Source organism: Martes martes (assembly GCF_963455335.1).
Source record: "Martes martes genome assembly, chromosome: 4".
In the NCBI taxonomy this organism is placed as follows: Eukaryota; Metazoa; Chordata; class Mammalia; order Carnivora; family Mustelidae; genus Martes; species Martes martes.
The window spans coordinates 94,384,841-94,404,571 of NC_137891.1; the positions used below are offsets into that span (position 1 = coordinate 94,384,841).

The window sequence follows — 19,731 nt, forward strand, 5'->3', positions numbered from 1 at the left end:
TCATCTCTGTTCTTTTTTCCTTTTTGTTCTCTTCCTTTGTTATTTGATGATTTTCTTTCATAATTTACTTTAATTCCTTTCTCTTTATTTTCTGCATATTATTACAGGTTTTTGATTTGTGGTTACCATTAAGCTCATATAACATCTCGTGCATATAGCTATATTAAGCTGGTGGTCACTTAAGTTTGAGCCCATTCTAGAAGCACTAAATTTTTACTTTCCCTTCTCCACATTTATATGATGTCACACTTTACATTCTTTTATTTTGTGAATTCTTTGATTTTTATAGATAAAACGATTTTTCTGCTTTTGTGCTTTATTCTTTGTACTGCTTTTATAAGTGATTAATCTACTGCTTTTTAAAAAAATTATTTATTTATTTGACAGACAGATCACAAGTAGGCAGAGAGGCAGGCAGAGAAAGAGGGGGAAGCAGGATCCCCACCAAGCAAAGAGGCCAATGCAGGACTCGATTCCAGGACCCTGGGATCATGACCTGGGCCGAAGGCAGAGACTTAACCCACTGAGCCACCCAGGCACCCCTAATCTACTACTTTTATTATGTTTGTATTTACATGTTAAGTTTTTTGCCTTTCATAATTTTCTTAATCCTGTTTATGGCCTTTTCATTCCACTTACAGAACTCCTTTTAATGTTCCTTGTAAGTCTAGTTTCGTGGTGATGAACTCCTTTAACTTTTGTTTATCTGGGAAACTCTTTTTCTCTCCTCCTGAATGGTAGCCTTTGTTGCAGGTTTTTTTCCTTTCATCACTTTGAAATGTTCATGCCTCTTCCTTCTGGCCTTCAGTGTCTCTGCTGAAAAATCAGCTAATAATCTTATGGGGTTTCCTTTCTATGTAACTGTTTACTTTTCTCATGCTGCTTTTAAAATTCTTTTTTTTTATTATTAACATATAATGCATTGGGGCGCCTGGGTGGCTCAGTGGGTTAAAACCTCAGTCTCATAACGTATAATGTATTATTGATGATTCACAGGGGTACAGGTCTGTGAATCATCAGTCTTACACCTTTCATAGCACTCACCATAGCACATACTCTCCCCCAATATCCATCACCCAGCCACCCTATCCCTCCCACCCCACCCCCCAGGAACTCTCAGTTTGTTTCCTGAGATTAAGAGTCTCTTATGGTTTGTCTCCCTCCCGGGTCCCATCTTGTTTGATTTTTTTCCCTCCTTACCCCTAACGGCCCCCCGCCCTGCCTCTCAAATTCCCCATGTCAGAGAGATCATATGATAATTGTCTTTCTCTGATTGACTTATTTCACTTAGCATAATACCCTCTAGTTCCATCCACATCATTGCAAATGGTAAGATTTGGGGGTTTTGATGGCTGCATTGTATTCCATTGTATATATATACCACATCTTCTTTATCCATTCATCTGTTGATGGACATCCAGGCTCTTTCCATCATTTGGCTATTGTGGACATTGCTGCTATAAACATTTGGGTGCACATGCCCCTTCAGATCACTACATTTGTATCTTTAGGGTGAATACCCAGTAGTGCAATTAAAATTCTCTATCACTATTTTTTGCCATTTTAATTATTATTTAATAATTAAATATTATTGGTGTGTATCTCCATGGGTTCACCTTGTCAGATGCTCTCGGTGCTGCCTGGACCTGTTTGTTTCCCCAGATTAGGGAAGTTTTCAGTTATTATTTCTTCAAATAAATTTTCTTCCCCCTTTTCTCTCTTCTCTGGTATTCTTATTATGTGAATTTTATTATGCTTGATGATGTCATTGAATTCCCTTAACCTATTCTCATTTTTTATTGTTCTTTTTTTCTTTTTGCTATTCAGCATGGTTGCATTCCATTACCCTGTTTTCCAGCTCCCTGATCTGTTTTTCTGTTTCTTCTAATCTACTATTGATTCCCTCTAGTGTATTTTTAATTTTGGTTATTGAGTTCTTCATCTTTGATTAGTCTTTTTTATTTTTCTCTTTGTTGAAGATTTCAGTGAGATCCTTCACTCTTTTCTCCAGTCCAGTGAATATAGTCATTGCTTTGAATTCTTTATCAGGAATATTGCTTATCTACATTTCAGTTCATTCTTTGGCTGTGTTGTTGTCCTGTTCTTTTATTTAGGACATCTTCTCCTAATGGTGTCTAGATATTTGTGTTTGTATCTATGTATCAGGAAAGTCAGTTACATCTCCTGACTTTGAAAGTAGTGGCCTATGAGGAAGAGGTCCTGTGGTGCCCCACAGTGCAATGTCCCCTGTTCACCAAGACCAGGAGCTTCCGGGGTGTCTTCCATGTGGGGTGCATAGGCCCTACTATTCTGGCTGAGCCTTGTTTCTCTTCAGTCCAGATGACTGCAGTGGCCCACTTTGCCTATGGTGGGCAGGATTTGCTCCCTGTGTTGTTACAGGACCAGTCTGGGACCACAGTGGGCTTATTGTTGGGCAGTGTCAGCAGTCAAACCAGATGTCTGCCCTCATCTCATCTACTGCAGCTGTGGTCATACCAAACTGCAGAGCACTATGTCTGCTTTATCCCCTAAAAGGCTTTCATTTGTGGGTGAGACCTGTAGTCAGACCAGATGTCTGTTCCCAATCCATCTGCTGATGCTGCAGTGACCATGAACTACAGGGCTCTCTTCCTGTGAGGTCCTCAGGAGGTTTTTGTTGGTGGGCAGGCCAGTAATGAGATCACATGTCTGCCCCCAGTCTGTCTAGTGGAGCTACATATGCACTGATTGGCAGAGCTCTCTCTCTCTCTAAACTGCCAGTTATAAAGGTTTGGCTACTGGGACTACAGTTGAAATTGGTGTGTATAGTTATTTTCCCCCCTTCCCATGGCAGGAGTCACTTTGGAGTGTTGGTGTCCCTGCCTGGGCTGATTGCAGGTTGAGATATGGCAGGAGCCACTCTGGAGGGACTCCTGCCAAGTGGAGCTAATTGGATGGGGTGGACCCAGACCCACAGGAGAACACGGAGGCAGGCAATGTGCTGTTAGCAAACTGGATGGCAAGTGTTCTCACTGGTTCTTGCAGGTACCTAGGTATCTAGGTATTTAGGCTGGGGAGCAGAGGGGAGAGAAATAGTGCCCACCAGGAATTTGTTCTTGGAAAAGTCTCCTGAAGATCTCTGCCCCTCCAGCTCATGTTCTGAGATGTAAATAAATCTCCTTCCCATATACCCCAGGTACTTTTCAAACTGCTGCTTCTGTGCTGTATCTCAGTAGGCCTGTTTGCTATGCAGGCTCTTTAAGAATAGTGACTCACTTTCCTAGCACCCTCTGGCTCTCCTAGAACAGAGCATGCTGCTTTTTAAAGTTCCTGGTGTTAAACCACACTGATTGTAAAAAAAAAACTCTCAAAGTTAAACCCTTCTGGTTTTCAAAGCCAAATGTTATGGGGACTTATCTTCCCAGTGCCAGTACCTTGTGCCTGGGATGTATGTTATGGGGTCTGTCTCTCTCCATTCCCTGTGCTTGCGGTACCCCTCCTGCTTGTGGTTAAGACTAACCATCCCAACTGCATCTCTGCCCTCCCTACTCTTTTCAAGGTAGCCTTCTCTCTATGATTAACTGTGGGAAGTCTGTTCTGCTAGTCTTTGGGTTTTCTGGGTTGGTTGCCCTGATGTTATCTAGGTGTGTCTGTGGGAGGAGGTGAGCTTAAGAACATCATACTCTGCCATCTTTCCAGAAATCCTTTCCCCTGATGTTATTCTTAGGATGAGTTTTAAAGGATGAATTGGAGTTTAGCAAACAAAAGAGAAGGGTATTCCAGGTAGAATGGGTGGGGTAAAGCATGGAAGCAAGAGAAGGTAGTTGCATCCAGAAAAGTGCCAGCAGTGGGGAGTGACTAAAAGCTCAGATGCCTGTGGATATGAGTCCTTCAAGGAGGAGGGGGCATGTCCTTGAAGGGCCTTAAATACTCCTGTGAAGCCAAAAGTCTAGATTATATGCTGAATGCTTAGGAAAGCACCAAAGGTAGAATCTGGGGTGGGATTTGCATTTTCCTGAGTTTTCTGTGGTAGCAGTTTGGAGAATTGATGGAAAATGAATAATCTGGAGCCAAGGAGACCAGTTGAGAAGGCTGCTATCTCACGGTCAGCCAAGAGATGTTGACTGTTAACAAGCTGGACTGAGCACCAGGAATGGAGAGAAGGCCATTTAGAAAGTAAAATCTGCAGGCCCTGGTGACTAGACCAGTTAGATATGAAAGAAGAGGGGTAGATACCAGCTGAATAGATGGTATCCTTTATTGAACTGAGGAATAGAAAGAAGGAACAAATTTTGGAGAAAAGAAAGTGAGTTCAGTTCTTAACATGGTAATTTTGAGGAGCCAGTGGAACTTCCAACTGGAAATGTCCAATAGATAGTCAGAAAATGTAGTTTGCAGCACAGGAGAAAGGTCTGACTGTCAGTATTTTATGGGAATCTTAAAGCTGTAGGTAAGAATTTGATCCATTAGGTTTGGAATAAAGGATAAGGAGAGAACTCCAGGGAACAAAAGCATTTAAGAATGGGGAGAGAAAGAGCTGCCAAATAAAGAACGTAGAAAAAATAAACACACATGTGACAAGACATATGCTGTGGGGAGGGAATGGTCACCAGAGTCAGGTGGTCAGGTACTGCCACTGAGGTCAGCTCAACATTTGTCAATAACTACCTTATGCCCAGCACTGCAGATACAAAGATGAATGATACAAAGTCCCTACTGTCAAGGAATTTGCAGTTTAACAGGAAAGATAAGCACAGAAATGAATAAAGTGCAGGAACAGAAGCATGCACAGAGTGTACAAGTGCTATGAAAACCCAACGGGTTACTTAGGCCAGAGGGTAGATGAATCAGGGGAAAGCTGATTGGAGCAATGATGTCTCAGTTAACTCTTCAGGTGTGAGAAGTAACTATGGAAGCATTAGACAGCAGAGGGTAGGGGGACATCTCTCTGCAGAGGAACTAGCATAAGCCATGGCATAGAAGCAGAAAATATAATGGTTTGTGTAGGGAACTAAAAGTCCAAGAAGGTCCAGTAAGATAACTACCAAAATATTGACAGGATTGAGCATTTAAAAAGGTGCCTTCATGTCAGGGACAGAGTGAGGACAGAGCTCATGCTGAATGAAATGAGATGTAAGGAATAAGGGTGCTCTTTCAAGTAGTCTTGGGGCAAAGGACAGGAAAAGAGAATTCAGAAAAGATGAAATGCAAATTACCATTAAACACATAAAAATGTAGGCAATTAATAGCAATGTTTTTTAAAAATTACAAATTAAAGACCTGCCATTGTTTAATCTATGAAATTGGCTAAGTTCTTTTTTCTTATTAATTATATATGATATTGGCAAAAATGATCTAAAATGAGCATTTTCAGAGATATTGGTACAAAATTTTTAGAGGTCATTATGATTGCAAAATTTGTGAGTTAAGAGAGTTTCTTAGGGGGCAGAGTAGGAAGACCCTGGCCTGACCTTGTTTCCTGTTAGCTATCACCCACATCCAAGTCAGTAAACTGGAAAGCAGTCCAAAAACTGAAAAAACGAACTTCACAACAAATATAGAAAAGCTGCATCTGAAGGGTTAGGAAGGTCAGAAAGGCAGAAGGAGGCTGCCTGCATCAGGGAGGGAGCTTCACGTACAGAAAGGACAGAGAAATGGACTCTTGCATCAGGGAAGACTAATCCCCATAATGTTTGGTTTTAAAAAACCAGAGAGGCTGACTTCCGTGAGTTTGTAAAACCTGTGGAACTTAGAGCCTGGAGCTTTAAAAGTCAGCTGACTCAGCACTGGGCAAGATGGGAGAGTTAGAGATAGCTGGGTCACCACCCTTAAAGAGCAGCCTATATGGAGAAGCAACAAGAATATAGCAGTTTACACAGTGCCAGAGGCAAACAGGAGATAGATCTGTTCATACTGATTTCAGAGCATGTTGGGTGACTTTGAAAATAAAGGACCTGGCAGGTGCCATTTTCCTCTATCACCCTCCAGCATAAACCCAGAGTCCCCTGCATAAAGCAGGACAGCACAGATACTTGCTACCTAACCTTCTAGCAATGCACCATGACCACAAGATCTCTTGAGGACTCACCCACTCCAAGCCTGCTAACCTTGGCTCTGGGCAAATTTTGTTAAAGGTGCCCACACTACTACCCAGCCTCTGAGTGCCCAACTGCTGCACCATATCCAGCTGAGTGTCCCTAGCCACTGTCATGTGCCAAGTCACAACTGCATACTAAGCCCAGCCTCATACTCCTGGCTGCCCTGGCACATAGCCCCCAACTCCCACAATGCTTCAGGGGTCTAGCATAGGACTAGCAGCCTGATGCAAATTATGCTAACACTGTCAACCCTGCTCTGAATTTCCCTGGCAGGATGCATACTCAGAGCTGGCTTCCCTGGGTCCCAAACACCACAGAGAGGAAGCACAACACACAACAGGCAGAAAGTCAGTGCAGATGATTGCATGGAAAGGAAAAGTGACTCAGACACAATAACAGTATAAGCAACATACATAGGATAGTCTCCTGAAGTGCCTGTTCTTTTTTATAAAAGAGCAGTTTCAAGAACAGAAGACACAGCTGACTTTCTTAACACAGAGAAACAGAGAGAGGCAGACAAAATGGGGAGACAGAAATTTATCTCAAATGAAATAACAGGACAAGGCCACATCTGGAGATCTAAGCAAAACAGATATAAGTAACATGCCTAGTGGCATATTTAAAGCAATAATCATAAGAATACTCACTGGACTTGAGAAAAGAGTGGAAGACTTGAGTGAGACCCTTAGCACAGAGATAAGGAAAAATAGAGCAGAGATAAAGGACTCCATAAACAAAATGAGAAACATGCTTGATGGAATGAATAGCAGGATGAAAGCAGCAGAGGAATGAATTAGTGACCTAGAAAACAGAGTAATGGACAGTAATGGAAAGCTGAATAAAAGAGAAAAGAATTATGCAAAATGAGAATAGACTCAGGGAATTGAATGACTCCCTCAAATATCATGCCATTCCCATAATAGGAGTCCCAGAAGAAGAAGAGCGAAAAGAGCAGAAAATTCATTTGAAGAAATAATAGCAGAAAACTTCCCCAATCTGGGGAGGGACACAGATATCCAGATCTAAGAGATGCAGACAACTCCCATCAAAATCAACAAAAACAGATCCACACCAAGACATATTGTAACTAAATTGGCAAAATATAGTGATAAAAAATGTTAAAACAAAACAATAGAAGTCAGTACAAGAGAAAACCTATAAGGCTAGCAGGAGATTTTCCAGCAGAAACCTTCCAAGACAGAATAGAATGGCATGAAATAATCCAAATGCTGAATGGGGAAAAATCTTCAGCCAAGAACACTCTATCCAGGAAAAAATACTCTATCATTTAGAATAAGAGATATAAGGAGTTTCCATGGGTGGGTGGGGGCACCTCACAAAAACAGGAGTTCATGACCACTGAACCAGCTCTTCAAGAAATATTAACAGGAACTCTTTGAGTGATATAGAGAGACCAAAATTGACACCATAGAGGTAGGATATACAAAAGGAATAAAAATGAATATTTCTGTAAAAACATCAGTCCATCAACTCACACAAAAAAAGGATATAAAATATAATAAAATAATAACATATAAAAACAGGGGAGGAGAAGAAAAAACAATCGGTTCAAACTTAAACAACCACCAATTTAATATAGACTGCTATATGCTGAAGAGGTTCTGTACAAACCTAATGGTAACCATTTATCAAAAACCACTAATAAATATACAAAGAATAAAGAGAAAGCTAAATATATCACTAAAGAAAAACAGCAAACCATAAAAGATAAGAAAGTTTCAGAGAAAATTTTCAGAAGGAACCACAAAACAAATAATAAAATGACAATAAATACATATCTATCAATAATTATCTTGAATGTAAATAGACTAAATGCTCCAATCAAAAAACAGAGTGACAGATGGATTAAAAAAAAAGACCCATCTATATGCTGCCTGCAAGAGGCTCATTTTAGACCTAAAGACACATGCAGATTGAAAGTGAGGGGACAGGGAAATGTCCAGCATACAAATGGATGTCAAAAGAGAGCTGGGGTAGAAATACTTAAATTGGACAAGCTAGATTTTAAACCAAAGACTGTAACAAGAGATGAAGAAGGACATTATAGTATAATAAAGAGGACAATCCAACAAGAAGATATAACAATTGTAAACATTTATGCTTATATAACAAGGGAACACCTAAATACATAAAACAGTTTAAAAAAACATAAAGGAACTAATCAATAAGAATACAATATGAGGGGACTTTAACATCCCACTTACAATGGACAACTCATCTAAACAGAAAATGAACAAAAAACAATGGCTTTGAATGATACACTGGACTAGATGGACTTAACAGATATATTCAGATCATTCCATCCTAAATTTGTTAAAATACAACAGGGAACATTCTCCAGAATAGATCACATATTAGCCCACAATAAAAAGCCTCAACAAACTGAAGATCAAAATCATACTATGCATATTTCTGACCACAATCCTATGAAACTAGAAATCAATCATACGAAAAAATCTGGAAAGACCATAAATACATGGAGGTTAAATAACATGCTACTAAACAATCAATCAGTCAACTGGGAAATAAAAGAAGAAATAAAAAAGTACATGAAACAAATGAAAATGAAAACACAATCGTCCAAAACCTCTGGGATGCAACAAAAGCAGTTCTTAGAGGGAAGTTTATAGCAATACACGCCTACCTCAAGAAGCAAGAAGAATCTCAAATAAACACCTAACCAGACACCAAACAGAACTAGAAGAAAATAAAGCCTAAAGCCAGCAGAAGAAAGTAAAAAAATAAAGATTAGAGCAGAACTAAATGATATAGAAACTAAAAACAACAACAAAACAATGGAACAGACCACTGACACCAGAGCTGCTGCTTTGAAAAATCAATAAAATTGATAAACTTCTAGCCAGACTTATCTAGAAAAAAAGAGAATGGACTCAAATAAATCACAAAAGTGGGAGGAGAAATAACAACCAACACCATAGAAAAACAAACAATCTTAAGAGATTATTATGGAAAACTATATGCTAACAAATTGGAACATCTAGAAGAAATGGATAAATTCTTAGAAATATATAACCTCTCACAACTGAATCAGAAAGAAATTTTTTTAAATGTGAAAAGACTGAATACTAACAGTGAAATTGAATCAGTACTTTAAAAACTCCAACCCCCCCCAAAATCTAGTACCAGATGGCTTCACAAGCAAATTCTACCAAACATTTAAAAAGTCAATACCTAGTCTTCTTGAATTATTCCAAAAAAATAGAAAAGGAAAGAAAACTTCCAAATTCATTCTATGAAGTCAACATTACCCTGATACCAAAACCAGATGAAACACCATCAACAAAGAGAACTTCAGGACAATATGCCTGATGAACATGGATGTAAATATTCTCGACAAAAATACTGGTAAACCAAATCCAACAGTACATTTAAAAAAATCACTCACCATTATCAGCTGGTGTTTATTCCCGGGTTGCCAGGGTAGTTCAGTATTCACAAATCTGCATCATATCAATAAGAGAGAGGATAAGAATCATATAATCAGAAAAAGCATTTGATAAAGTATAAAATCTATTCATGAAAAAATCCTCAACAAAGTAGGTTTAGAGGAAATATAACATAATAAAGTCCATGTATGAAAAACCCACAGCTAACACACTTACTGGGGAAATACAGACCTTTCCCTTAAGGTCAGGAACAAGACAAGGGTGTCCACTCACCACTTTTATTCAAAATGGTACTGGAAGTCCTAGCCACAGCAATCAGACAGCAAGAAATAAAAGGCATCTAAATCAGTAAGAAGTAAAACACTCATTACTTGCAGATGACATGATATTATATATAGAAAAACTTTAAAGTCTCCAACAAAAAAACTGCTAGAACTGATAAACAAATTCAATAAAGTCTCAGGTTACAAAATCAGCACACAGAAATCTGTTGCATTTCTACACACCAATAATGAAGCATCAGAAAGAGAAATTAAGAAAACAATCCCATTTGTAATTATACCCAAAATAAGAAAATACCTAGGAATAAACCTAACCAAAGAGGTGAAAGACCTGTACTCTGAGAACTATAAAACACTGATAAAAGAAATTAAAGACAATACAAAGAAATGGAAAGATATTCCATGATTATGGATTGGAAGAACAAATAGTATTAAAACATCTATATTATGCAATGCAATCTACAAATTTAATGAAATTCTATCAAAATGCCAAAAAAGTTTTTCACAGAACTAGAACAAATAATCTGAAAATTTGCATGGAACCACAAAAGACCCTGAATAACTAAAGCAATCTTGAAAAAGAAAAGCAAAGCTGGAGGTGTCATAATTCTGGACTTAAGTTATAGGGCAAAGCTGTAGTGATCAAGACAGTATGGTACTGGCACAAAAACAGACACATAGATCAATGGAACAGAATAGAAAATCCAGAAATAAACCCACAACTCTAAGGCCCATTAATCTTCAACAAAACAGGAAAGAATATCCAATGGGAAAAAGTCTCTTCAAGAAATGGTGCAGGGAAACTGGACAGCAACATGCAAAAGAATGAAACTGGACCACTTTCTTACATCATACACAAAAATAAACTCAAAATGGATTAAAGACCTAAATGTCAGACATGAAATCATAAAAAATCCTAGAAGAGAACACAGGCAATAACTTCTTTAACATTGGCCATAACAACATTTTTCTAGATATGCCTCCTTTGGCAAGGGAAACAAAAGCAAAAATGAACTATTGGGACTTCATCAAAATAAAAATCAGCTGCACAGCAAAGGAAACAATCAACAACACAAAATACAACCTAAAGAATGAGAGAAGATATTTGCAAATGACATATCTGATAAAGGGTTAGTATCCAAAATATATAAAGAACTCACAAAACTCAACACCCCAAAAAACCAAATAATCTAATTAAAAAATTAAAAGACATGAACAGACATTTATCCAAAGAAGACATACAGATGGTCAACAGCCACATGAAAAAATGCTCAACATCACTTATTATGAGGGGAATGCAAATCAAAACTACAATGAGATATCACCTCACAGCTTTCAGTATGGCTAAAATAAACAACACAAGAAAGAACAGGTGTTGGTGAGGATGCAAAGAAAAAGGAACCCTCATGCACTGTCAGTGGGAATGCAAACTGCTGCAGCTACTGTGGAAAATACTATGGAGGCTCCTCAAAGAGTTAGAAATAGAACTACCTTAAGATCTAGCAATTGCACTACTGGGTATTAACCTGAAGAAAAGAACACTAATTCAAAGTGATTCATGCACCCTGATGTTTATCGTACCATTATCAACAATAGCCAAAATATGAAAGTAGCCCAAGTGTCCCTTGACTGAGGAATAAATAAAGAAGATACGGGTGTATACACACAGACACACACACAATGGAATATTATTACGCCACTAAAAAGAATGAAATTTCTCCATTTGCAATGACCTGGATGGAGCTGGCGAGTATAATGTTAAGTGAAATAAGTCAGAGAAACACAAATACCATATGATTTCACTCATATGTGGAGTTTAAGAAACAAGCAAAGAGGAAAAAAATACGAGAGGGAGAGAGACAAACCAAGAAACAGACTCTTAACTAGAGAGAACAAACTGATGATTACCGCAGAGAGGGGGGTGAGGGGCTGGGTTCAACAGGTGATGGGCATTTCAGAGGGCACTTGTGATGAGCATGGGGTGATGTATGGAAGTGTTAATTGTACACCTGAAACTGATATAACACTGTACGTTAAGTAGCTGGAGTTAAAATTTTAAAAGAAATTTAAAGAAAAGTGAGTTAAGTATGTTCATGCCCTCTGATTCAGAAATTCCACTCCTCAATTTATTTTAAGGAAAAGAAATCAGAGATGTGGTATCATTGTAGTGTTATTCATAAGACTAGAATACTGAATCGGCCACTAATATGAAAAAATAAGGGATTGTCTAAATTATGTACTATCTAATGATGAATTATTTTACATTCATTAAAAGCCAGTATTTCAAAGAATTTTTAAAGAAAGTAATTTTGAAGTCATAATTTTAAGTCTAAAAAGCACATAGTTGGATATAAAGAATGAACTAAGTGTGTGTTTGTGTTTAAGAATATACCAGGGGCGCCTGGGTGACTCAGTCAGTAGAGCGTCTGACTTCAGTTCAGGTCATGGTCTCAATGTCCCGGGATGAGCCCCGCATTGGGCTCCATGCTCAGCGGGGAGTCTGCTTGTCCTTCTCCCTCTCCCCCTGCACCTTCCCCCCTGCTCATGCTCTCTCTCACTCTCTCTCAAATAAATAAAATCTTTAAAAAAAAAATGGAAAGAGAGATAAAAGAATACACCAATAAGGGTGGCTGGCTGGCACAGTTGGTAGAGCTCTGGGGTGTGAGTTCTGGGTTGTGATCTCTGGATTGTAAGTTCAAGCCCCACATTTAGAAAAATAAAATCTTATTTTTCACATTTAGAAAAATAAAATCTTAAAAAAAAATACACCAACAGTGTTAGTGATTATCTTTAGTGGAAGAATACAAATATGTCTTATTTTCTTTTCTTTAATAATCTTTAGTAGTTCCCCCTTATTGGCAGGAAATATGTTGCAAGACCCCAGTGGATGGCTGAAACATGAATAGTACCAAACCATATATATACTGTCTTTTCTCCTATATGTAATATCTAAAGTTTAACTTATAAATTAGGCGCAGTAAGACATGAACAATAACAAATAATAAAATAAGCAATCATAATAATATATTGTAATAACAGTTATATGAATGTGGTCTCTTTCTCACTTAAAATATCTTGCCATACCGTACTCACCCTTGTTCTTTTGATGATGTGAGATGATAAAATGATGAGATAACTAGGTCATTGGGCTACTAATGGCCTAACAATATGTTAGGAGGATCATCTGCTTCCAGACCCACGGTTCACCAGGGGTAGCAAACTGCAGAAGCAAAACCACAGATAAGGGGGAACTACTGAATTTCCCAAATTTCAACAGTAAGCAAAAATAAACCATATTTCTCTTACAAAAAGAAACTGCTGTGAAAGCAAGGGGCGGAGTATGGGCAGAGCGAGAGGAGGACAACACTAGAGGGGATTGTTTTGTTTTAGACTGAAGTACACGGGCATGGCATTATACGATGAATGGAAATGTCAGTGGAAAATTAGAGGCTGAATGTATGGAAGACAAGAAGATAACTGACAGCACAGGCTTCCTGAGGCGATAAGAAGGAATGAGTTCTGGCTCTAGTAAAAGGGTAACTTTCAACAGAGAAGGGTACTTCTTTGACTTTATGAGAGAGAAGGAAGTAAGGAGCAGTGCTCCCTTGTTGACTTTGCATGCTCACTGCCTTCAACACTGCCTGGCCCTGAATGGAGCATGTAAGTTTATAGTTGAAGGAGAAGAAGGTTGGAGGATTTACTATAGGTTGACTCCCATTTTCTCCAGGGAGAGAGCCAATATCTAGTATAGTGGTTCTCAAGCTTTTATTAGAATGTATTATAATGTATTATTTTTTGTGGTCTGTATCCTTTTCTAAGCTGTGAGCTCCCTAAGGGCAGAAGAAATCATGTCTTATCTCCACATCTACTATATCATTCCAGTGACTGACTGATGCAAGGTAGATGCTCAAGAACAGTTTGTTGAATGAATGAATGAATGAATGATGAATGAGTGAATGAATGCAGTATGATAGGAGACATAAGAATAGTGGTAAGGGTTTCATATAGCTTATGTGAGTGTTAAAGGGAGTTGACCAGTGACAAGTAAAAGGACCTGGGCAGCCTAAAGACAAAATTGCATACCTCTGTACTTAAGAGGATTCCAAATAGAAACTGAGAAACTAGTTATAATTACAAATGGTCTGCTCTGTTCTCTGTCCAATAACCCTTTTCTTTGAACCGGCCCTGCACAAGTCTCTATGGGGCAAATGAAAGGATAGAGATCCATGCAGCCCAGCCATCATAGAAAAGAGTGGTCCTGTAACTGCTAACATTCAGTTTTCCTTTGTTTAATTTGAACCTGTACAGACTTTTAAGCCTCTTGCTAGGTAATACCTACCTTGCATAGTAAATTGGACCAAGTATGTAGAAAGTCTTTTAAGTTATTAATGACAACACAAAAGCAAGGGACTACTATTTGGGGGATATTTTACTTATTTTTATATGCTGAAAGCAAGAAGATGCCCCAAATTTTTAAATGCTTCAGGTCCTAGAATAGCTTCCTCCAGCCAGGTTTTAGGTTCTGAAGCAGCCGTTGGCCTAAATAGGAACATTCCACCAAAAGGAGAGGATTATTTTTTTTTCCCCAATACACACTTTCGCTTTAAGGTTATCAGAATGGTGCTATCTAAGAGAAGTGGTTTAAATGTGAGCAGAAGCTGACACGGATTAACTTTAACAGAATGCTATAGAGAAGGAGAGGGTTGGATCAGAGTGATAATTCACAGATACCATCATTTGTTATTCCTCTTTTTTTCCAAAACAGAATTGCATTGATGAAATTGAGGCCATAATCAGTGTTAAGCTCCAGCTCATCGGAATTGTTGGTATTGGGATTGCAGGTCTCACGGTGAGAAAGTTCCAGAACTTACCTTTTTTGCTTTCTAAGAAGCCTTTGCATCTTATTTGTCTTCAAGTGTGATACAGCAATATCTTAGGAGAGATTTCTCATAAAAGACAGATGGTTGTTGACAGGACATCTTCTAAGAACAAAGCATTTGATTATCAATACACAGTTCTCTCAAATATGATACCAATTTTAACTTGAACCTAATTATGACCTTGAGTTTATCATTGCAATAACTTCCCACATTAAGACCAGCAAGCTTAAACTAGACAAGTGATTTCCAATTCTGAGTCTCTTCTTACTGTTAGAAATTTAAAATAGCCCACCAGGTAAATCTCTCTCACCTATGATTTGCAGAAGTAGTATAGTGTAGTGAATAATAGTGCGAGCTCTGGCACCCCAGTCTGGGTTCACCTCCTAGCTCCACTACTTATGAGCCCTGGGATCATGGGAAAGTTTTTTAGTTTCTCTATTCCTCAATTACCTCATCTGTAAAAGGAGGATTTTAAGATTGTTAAGATTGTTGTGAAGATGAAATGGGATAATACATATAAAGTATTTATAGGCATTAACTCATATGAAGTGTCTGGAAGATAGCACTCAACAAATGCTAGCTCTGTACATAATCTGAGCCCTCCCAAACCCAGAACCCAGACAAAAGGAATAACATGCAGAAGTGGGAAGCATAGTGCATCCGGGCACCTGCAGATGGCTCTGGGCCTCCAAAGTACATGAGCGTGCAAGAACGGATAGGGGCCCACGGGACATGATAGGAGCGGCAAGAGAGGACAGTGAGGAGGGTGTGAGAGTCCACAGAACTGTGGTCTTTGTGTGCCCTTTTGAGGGATTGGGCTCTATCCTTAAGGTAGAAGGAAGCCACCAAGGGATAGAAGGACCTGTGTTGCCATGTGGAGGTAGGTTGGAGGGAAGCAGGATTTGAGTCAGACCAGTAAAGTGATTTCCACCGTCCAGGGTTGAGTAATAACAGCTGATGCTAAGGTAGTACTTACCCTCTAGTTCTGTATGTAGATGAATTCATGGCATCAGCTAAGGCGGGGGCGAAGGGAATTGCAAGGAAAATCAAGGAATTGGCAGTTTAGAAATACTATACTGAGGGTCTCCCAGCCCAGGGACATCTCTCAGGCCCTCCTCACCTGCTCTGGGGCTAGCCTGCTTGCTATTCTGTGGCTTCCTGAGAACAATTTTGAGGCAGAAGATTTGAAAATGGGCTGCATGATAGAGGTACCAAAGAGACACCCCTAACAATTCCATCATCTCAAAGAGTGAGCATTGTAGAGGCAGTCACCCATACTCATGACAGTGGCAGGACAGTTCTAAGAAAGTTCCTTTCTGAGGGGATCCCTTTAGAGTACAACCAGTACGAAGCAAGTGTTGTATCCAACCTGACAACCACACTAGTGAGAAAGGCCCTTTATTGGTCATCTTGAATCCGCACCCCCAGATCTGATCCTTTTGTAACTCCTTTCTTCTTAAGGTAAGAGTTGCAATCAGTGAGCCAGATGTCCTGAGGTGTCTCCTCTGCCACACACTGGTACTAAGTTCTGGCAGCCAGGAGCTTAGAGCCCTGCTCCAGGCTGCTTTTACTTACGCCTACTTTCTCCCTTCCATATAGCAGATAGTACATGGCTTTTTAAATTGAACATTTATAGATTCTAGTCTGATGAAGGATGGATTAAGGAGAGACTCATAGGGTTATGATATAGATTTCTTTAAACAAACATTGACAGTAGTTTATAAACATTGCACCCGCTGATAACATTCTATAGGGTCTGGGAAATTGTTGGGGAAATGATTGAGAACAAGAAAGATCTTTTGACATCCTTCTTCTATTCAAACTATACCAATGGCTATTGGATTTGCCAAGTTTTTGACTTTTCAAAGAATAATCTAAGAGGCAGAAGACATCAGTAATACCATAGTTCTAACACCTTAGTTAATGCTTTGGGCAAACTACTGAGTTAAATAGTGAAGCATCATTTGTACCTTAAAATGGAGCAGGAAAAATGAAAAGATGCTCTACTTTGTAATATGTGGTCACTGTTGCAAAAGTTTAGAGCTTTTCCAACAACAGGAAACTCTTTAGACCTAAGTGTAAACAACTAATATAACATGTTAATATGGAAGTCTTTAGCCAGCAACGATAATTAAGTAGTATATATAAAAATGTCACTTACAGTTAGTAATTTTTGGCTCTAATTATTAGTTAGACACCCATGCAGTTTGCTTTTTTTTTTTTTTTAATCAGTTTCTATTGTTTGAAAGTCACTAACAAGTGGTTCCTTCTGTTTCAGATCTTTGGCATGATATTCAGCATGGTGCTTTGCTGTGCAATACGATCCTCACGAGATGTGATATGAAGCTACTTCCACATGAAAATTGCAATCTAGAGCTTCCATACGGCTGTCACCGGAAGTGTCTCCTGACTCATTTTTAATATTCAAAGGACATTAGGATCTAAAATAATATGCTGTTAATTGTACATTTGCACATGTATGTATGTTTGGCTCATTACTCATTTACCCCTTGAGTGAATGCTGTGTGTGTTGACTGAGATTCATGTGTGATCTGTGTGCTTCTGGTGTATGCATTGTACATAATGAAATCTGTTTTGCTGGAGATTCCTGGTTCTTACTATATCAGAGGAATGACCTATTTGACTCTCAGAAAAAAATCATCAAATTTTGATAAACTTTAAAAACTTGGCTATTTAGAAGAAATGATAATGGGTCATTTTCCCAGATTCTAGCCATAGAAAGTTAGATACAGAGAATTCAGGATTTCTAGTTAATGGAAGCAATAAGCTACAGGACTTGAGAGATGATGGTGTAGGACGCACTGACTGCATCTGAGTTAGGTGTAAGGGTTTCCTGGGATTTTTTTATATACATACTCCCCAGAACATAGTAAACCACAGTTTTAGAACTAAACATATCTGTGAGACTAAATACAGCATGGAAAATCTAATTTGAATAAGTCATACTTTCCTAGTATTTAAAAACAAAAAACTCCCTCTGGAAAGAGTGGTCACACAGACAATCATGTGCCCTATAAAAGTGAGTGTTTTTAGGACTTAAAAACAAAAAAAAAACACCTTTTAGTAACTTTTTAAGGATATTTTTTGTTCTTATATAAATACATTTAAATATTACTTTATAACTTTCTTTTTCTGACTCTGCTCTGAACTACAGCAGCCCTCACATGAGCAAAAGGGCTTTTATCTCAAACTTTTCCACATTTCTTTAAATGTGCAGATAGAAAGACTAAAGCAAGAGCTCTGGCAGTTGCAAATAGTGGGAAAGAGCATTTTTACTGGCACTGTATCTCTGAAATACCTCATAACTTGAGTTTACATATTTTCCTAATTTTTTTGTATTTTTCTTATTCACCTAGAGAACTCTTCTTCATGGATTTTGACCTTAAGTTTTTACCACTTAAGCTAAAACAAAATCCTTCCTAATTCAGATATTATATCAGAAGCATCCCTGGCCAAAGAAAGAAAGAAAGAAAGGCATCTACTAGTTGTGTGCACACAACAGAAACAAGCTAAGAAAATTAAAATAAAACCCACAGAACAGAAATATGTTTTTTTCTGTGTAAATCTCTTTATAAAAATAAAATTTTCATATTCTTTATGGTCTTGATGCTTCAACTGAGGTAGGTAAACCCAAATTTAGAATCTAAGCTGGTATCTTTGTCAATTTTTAACAACTTAGTACATTTATTAGATCATAGAGAGTTTTTTAAATTACATTTTAAAAGGCCACACAAAAGTGAAAGTACCGGGGATTTTGGAAACCCACATAAGCTCATCCACCTGTGAGAACACAGTCTTTGGGTATACACTAAAGGAAAGTGTGCACCCCAAGAAACTTCTACAAAATGTTTTGCTGAAAAGACCTAACCACTACAAATAGTCTCATTTGCATAGAGAACCACACTTCTTCTGCCATACTTGCTACTGCTACTAACATTAGAGGAAGCTTTTCTGGGAAAAAAGTCAGATTGGAAGCAAGCTAAAAATTTAATTGTACATGGCTACTTTACTGTGTCTATAGCTGAAGAAAAGATTATTTTAAGAAAATCACTTCATGAAATAGATGTTTATACTCCAGTAGGTGAGAAATATAAACTTTTAAGCGAAGAACAAACAGTCCATCTCTCTTCATGGCTTTAGTTCATCCTCTACCTGAAGACAGACCCAAGTGCATAGGTTTCTTCCACCTCAGAATTGTCTCTAATTAAAAAAAAAAACAAAAAACAGTTTCATTCTATACCTGATTTAACGACCTTAAGAAGAGTAAAATACTTAAAAGTGGGAGAGTAGAGATCTGTTCCATCTATGGTTAATGTGTTCCTTTTAGGAGTAATTTTTCCAAAATCTGTGCCGTGAGTAAAGTTAAAGAATTCCACCTCCGAGTGAGGGTAGATTTTTATATATCGTAAATCTATATATATCTTGAATTTCTATATATCTTGAATCTATATGTGTCTTGAATTTATAACTCTTGAATATATACATAAATAACAATATATGTATGCATGAATGTGTATACAGACATACATACATGTATGCATATATGGGTACATATATATACAATTTCATATATATAAATTTTTGGTTATAGCTGTTTATCTGAACTGATTTGAGATCAGACCCAAACTTATCCTTAAGCATCTGGTACCAAGGCACTGAATTAAAATTTCTTGATGAACTATTTTAAGTTATTTTAAATTAAATTTTCTATGTACTGGAAGTCTTGTTTGATTTCTCTTAAAAATTCTACTGTATCTTTATACACATCTTTACACAACTTATCTAAATGTCCAACTACCAAACAATATGGCTAAAAAAAAAAAAAAAAAAAGGAAAGAGTAGTAACCCTTCTGTAGTGTGACTATGAGGAGCTAGATGTAAAAGTAACATCCTAAGGACTTTTGTGCAAGTAGTTAGATTTTGATTAACATTGTCTCATCCAGATTATACATCTTTTCCCCAGAATATCTCCTTTGTTGTCCAGGGTTCAATCGGTAAAGCCATACACTGATACAGGGACCAGTGTAATCCTACACACAGTCAT

The 19,731-nt window shown here is 38.0% G+C and overlaps 1 protein-coding gene across 1 annotated transcript in view; it reads left to right on the top strand.

Moving 5' to 3' along the window:
- Positions 1 to 18,893, top strand: part of TSPAN2 (tetraspanin 2) — a 62,986-nt gene extending 44,093 nt beyond the window's left edge. The window contains exons 7-8 of the mRNA XM_080799937.1: positions 14,552 to 14,635; positions 16,945 to 18,893. Of these exons, the coding sequence (XP_080656063.1) occupies positions 14,552 to 14,635; positions 16,945 to 17,010 (150 nt within the window). The 3' untranslated portion in view covers positions 17,011 to 18,893. The remainder of the gene's footprint in view (positions 1 to 14,551; positions 14,636 to 16,944) is intronic.
- The last annotated feature ends 838 nt before the right edge of the window (positions 18,894 to 19,731 follow it).